This window comes from Triticum aestivum, chromosome 5A, assembly GCF_018294505.1.
Source record: "Triticum aestivum cultivar Chinese Spring chromosome 5A, IWGSC CS RefSeq v2.1, whole genome shotgun sequence".
NCBI lineage: Eukaryota > Viridiplantae > Streptophyta > Magnoliopsida > Poales > Poaceae > Triticum > Triticum aestivum.
The window spans coordinates 9,730,314-9,734,524 of NC_057806.1; the positions used below are offsets into that span (position 1 = coordinate 9,730,314).

The following is a 4,211-nucleotide window of genomic DNA, read 5'->3' on the forward strand; positions in this document are numbered from 1 at the left end:
CTTATTATTACGGAAAGAAATTATACATTTACCAACTTTATATAGCTTACACGAAATGGAGCAATGCGGGTGACAATCTTCATGCAAGAGGTTGCCCGTCCTCGGGTAACTTATTCGAGCTAACGTTGCATACTTGCATTCATGCACTTGTTCATCTCTGTCTATCTATATGCGTGTGGCAATGTACTATTTAACTCATCTGCTCCGATTAGTAGTGACCAGCATCCTCGCTGTGATGACGATCGTGTTCGGAGTCATCAGCGCGGTTCTCTTGGCGCTGGTATGCACACATCGCACGCTAGATATTACGTCTCTGTCATTGTAACCTGCCAGATGGTATCTCTTTCTCACTCTAACCTTCGGCCAAGATTTCAAAATAAAAACTTTGGCAAAGCATAATCTAGTTGATAATAATATTGTTAATTCTTCTTAACGTTGTGCATTCATTCAGGCAGAAACATCATCAAGATGACCATGGCGAGTTCTCTACGTACCGGCAATCGCCGGCGATGACATGCGGCATGGTAGCAGCCGTGTTGGCATTGATGACGCAGATTCTTGCCAGCATGGCCATCTGCTGTTGTGGGGCGTGGCGGATAGCTAAGGGGGCCAAGCGCATTGCCGCGGTGGTCTTCTTCATCATCTCATGGTACATAAATAATTTGGTTATTCACAACTCGACATCCGGCTTGCTTTTTCTCGCTAATCGAGGAAAATATCATCATTAAAATTAATGCTACAATTAATGCTAGTCTAATGCCGTGGTGTGCTAAGTGGTGGCGTGGCCCGAGAGCTTTAGAATTCATTGTTCTTTTATCATTTCTCTTAGAATTTGAAAACTGAACTTAAATACATAATCGATATCTACTTGGTGGCTTGTTCATTTAACTTGTATAATTAATATGGTCTCTACGCCATGCGTCTACACTTTCAGGGTCCTTGCGATCATAGCAGTGCTACTATTTCTGACAGGCGCCATGTTAGGGTTTGAAGGCTCTGCAAAGAAAACTGTCGGGAACGCTAGGATTGTCGGAGGTGTCGCAATTTTCGTGATCGCGACGTTTTTGTTTCTTGTAGTTGCCGCCCTTGAGGTTGCCTCATACCGCCTAGTTCGGAAAAAGGACCATTACTAAGCATACATTGGCAGTAATCCTCCTCTGGTGCCAACGACATCTAAAGACGGTTGCAACGCTATTGCTCCTGCACCGCCAAAGCAAGTCTAAGTTTAGCTCTGCCACCATGCAATGGTTGTCTTTGCCTTCCAAAGGAGGAGCGCTCTATACGGACCGTGGTAGGTGGAAGGCGTGTGCTTTGACCCATGCTACCATTTTGCGTGTTTTGTGTGTTTGTTACGGTTTCATTCAAATCATAAGAAAGAATTCAAAAGTTTATCTGCACTGCTTGAAACATATGTGCTTGTGAAGCTTTTTTGTATGTTACGAAAGCCATTTTAGGTGGTTGCCATCTGGACTCAAAATCATTAATCGGAATGAATGTCGTTACTCATGTGCGTCTCTTATCGCCATCAGAGTTTAGTTAGTTTCTTGTCACGGGAGGAGAAGGGTGGTTTGTGTGTTCGTGTGTTCTTCATGTATCCCGTTTTAAAATGCAATATTTGTTGAACCGGGTGTGGACCATTTACACCGTTACATGCCTTGCGTTAAAATCTTCAAAACTAGATCCGTTTTTATAGGCTTCAGTGAACTTCTTCAAGCGCAACTTGTACCCATGTGCAGAACTAACTTGTGCTCCTCGAAACAACATATGTGTACTTCACATGCTCGTTTAGTGTACTCGCGTGCAGCGCAAGATTGGCAGAATGACATGTACTTAAAAAGGGTCTTAGTTTATTTTAGAATTCCACAATGAAATACTCATTTTCGAGCAATTATACTACTCCAAACCAAAATAAAGAAGAAACCTCAAATTATTTTAGAAATAAAAGTAAGCTTCCTATTCTAATTCGAAGTAAAATCAAATTTTCTATTGTATTATATTATGGCTTGTCCTCGCAACGTGGCGCAACCTATGCGCTCCAGACATGAAGCACACTACGTTGCACATGTAACATATATCTGGCCATATACCGGGTCAGGCTGGGCCAACCCAACGTCTACGGGACAGGCCTGAGTTCGGCCCGGCTTACATTGATAGACTCTATAGATTCGAAAAATTGTTTTCGTGCCCATATTCGACACGGAACTGTTCGATACAACTTAGTATTAGCAAACCAACACACGATTTCAGTTCACGGACATTACAAACATTTAAGCACACAACTCATCCCACAAACTCATACTGCAATCTCAGAAGAGAAATGGACACCAGATTCTATGGGCAGCTAATTCTGTGGGCGGTTTCTTAGAAACTGATTCTGGAGAAACGAAAGCTGAAAAGAACTGACCCTTGAGGGCGAGGCAAAAGAACTGCAATGTCAATCCTAGAAACAAAAGCTGACCCTGAAATAAATTCAACATATATTTTGTTGGTTTTACTATTTTTCATTGACGAAAAATTGTTCACTTGGTTTGACTACCCATTCAGTTTGTTGAGATTGTTACTCATTCCTTTACAAGACTATTAGAGAAAATATGTAACGAAGGATATCAGAGGGGAAGGATGTTATTGTTGATATAGTGACTATAGAAGGTTATATGATCTAGATCCATCTATAAGCAATTTTGCACAATATATAGACATGACATTATTTCCAGTCTATGATCAAAAGTGGGCTTTCATGCCCTGTTGATTCCAAGAATGCTCTCTGAGTGTTCTTCAAAATAAAAAAGATATTCATCCTCAATTCCTTTCCAGTAGATATCCTCAGGAAGTGATGGTTCTAATATCCTGTTACCCTGCCATATACTCAGGTAGTGATGTTAATAAGTAGCAATATAAATTAACAAGCACTTTGTGTTAGGTATTTGTTCTTTGTACAAGTTAAGCTTTGAAGTTTCATCTTATTCTCCAAATTTCAGTTTGTATTTCACATACTTGGGCCAAATCATCTCTATCATAGGATCTGTTCATCTAGAAGTTTATACTGTACATGTTAGATCACAAAAAACTTGAGTTGTATCTTCATAAATTGGAATATATATGCATATCCCGACAGACGTATCTGTAATTAGATTTTATTTCTATGCATGACTTCCGATTTTTTTATTCTAACTACTTTCATGATTATGTATTGGGTTACCATGTTACCATGTGTTACTTTTGGTATTGCTTACATCAAATTTACTATTGCAGATCATTTTTTTCAGTTGAGTGCAACAAATCTCTACTGCTAATAGGGGAGTTGGTAGTCCGGTACACATGGTTTATTTTCGTCTCCATGGTTTATTTCCACCTCCACCTCCCACCACCACCCCTCCACACTGGTTTTTTCACCCTCCCATTAAAAATCGAATTGACTAGTCGGACACTCCTTTTTTTTTGTGCTTGCTTTGGCAGGTTCCAATTCAATTCAATCACGTAAATATTTCGTAATTAAGAATTTATAAATTACACCATATATGTGAGATTGTCTTTCTAAAAGACAGACAGAAGGACATCAATTAGAGAGCAAATTAATTCCATGCTTATATTAGATAGAACATCAATTACACGTCAATTTTGTGATTGCATTTACGCTATATATGGTATGATATTAATTGTAGGCTAAACATGTTGAGCGCTTATGGACCAATCTAGGTCGTTGGATTGATACGCTTCGATGACCGAGATTAAATGGATATGCCTTTTGAGTCTTTTTATATAGAGAGGAAATTAATTGCATGCTTGTATGTGCATTGTTATGTTAGCCGTGGCGACACACGGAAATTTAGCAAGTTCTCAGGTTATCTCTAAAATATTGATTTTAATGATAGTTCTTTGGATTTCATATAGTCAAGTAAACCAAATTCTAATGGGTTCTCTTAAAATATAGCTTTTACCAATAGTTTTCTATATTTCACTAACTTTTCTCTCTTGTGCTTTGTATTGCCAAATTTACTCAATATATGTTGAGTTCAATAAAAATCCTGCAACGGTTTGACTATTCCCAGGCGAACCAGTGAGGCGCGACGGCATGCTTCCCACAGTCGCACTACCTGCTAGTTAAGCGAAGCACTCATCTTTATTTAGTTGCCATGGAAGCAATTTGACGGAAACAAATAAAAAAATAGAATCCGAAACAAAAAGGTTAACTGGACGAAGAAAATTAAAAT

The 4,211-nt window shown here is 39.1% G+C and overlaps 1 protein-coding gene across 1 annotated transcript; it reads left to right on the forward strand.

The window, feature by feature from the left end:
* The first annotated feature begins 235 nt into the window (after positions 1-235).
* On the forward strand, positions 236-1,133 carry LOC123106331 (uncharacterized). Its single transcript, XM_044528530.1, has 3 exons — positions 236-280; positions 456-649; positions 935-1,133. Exons 1-3 carry the CDS (start codon positions 236-238, stop codon positions 1,131-1,133), a joined length of 438 nt encoding a protein of 145 aa, XP_044384465.1.
* The last annotated feature ends 3,078 nt before the right edge of the window (positions 1,134-4,211 follow it).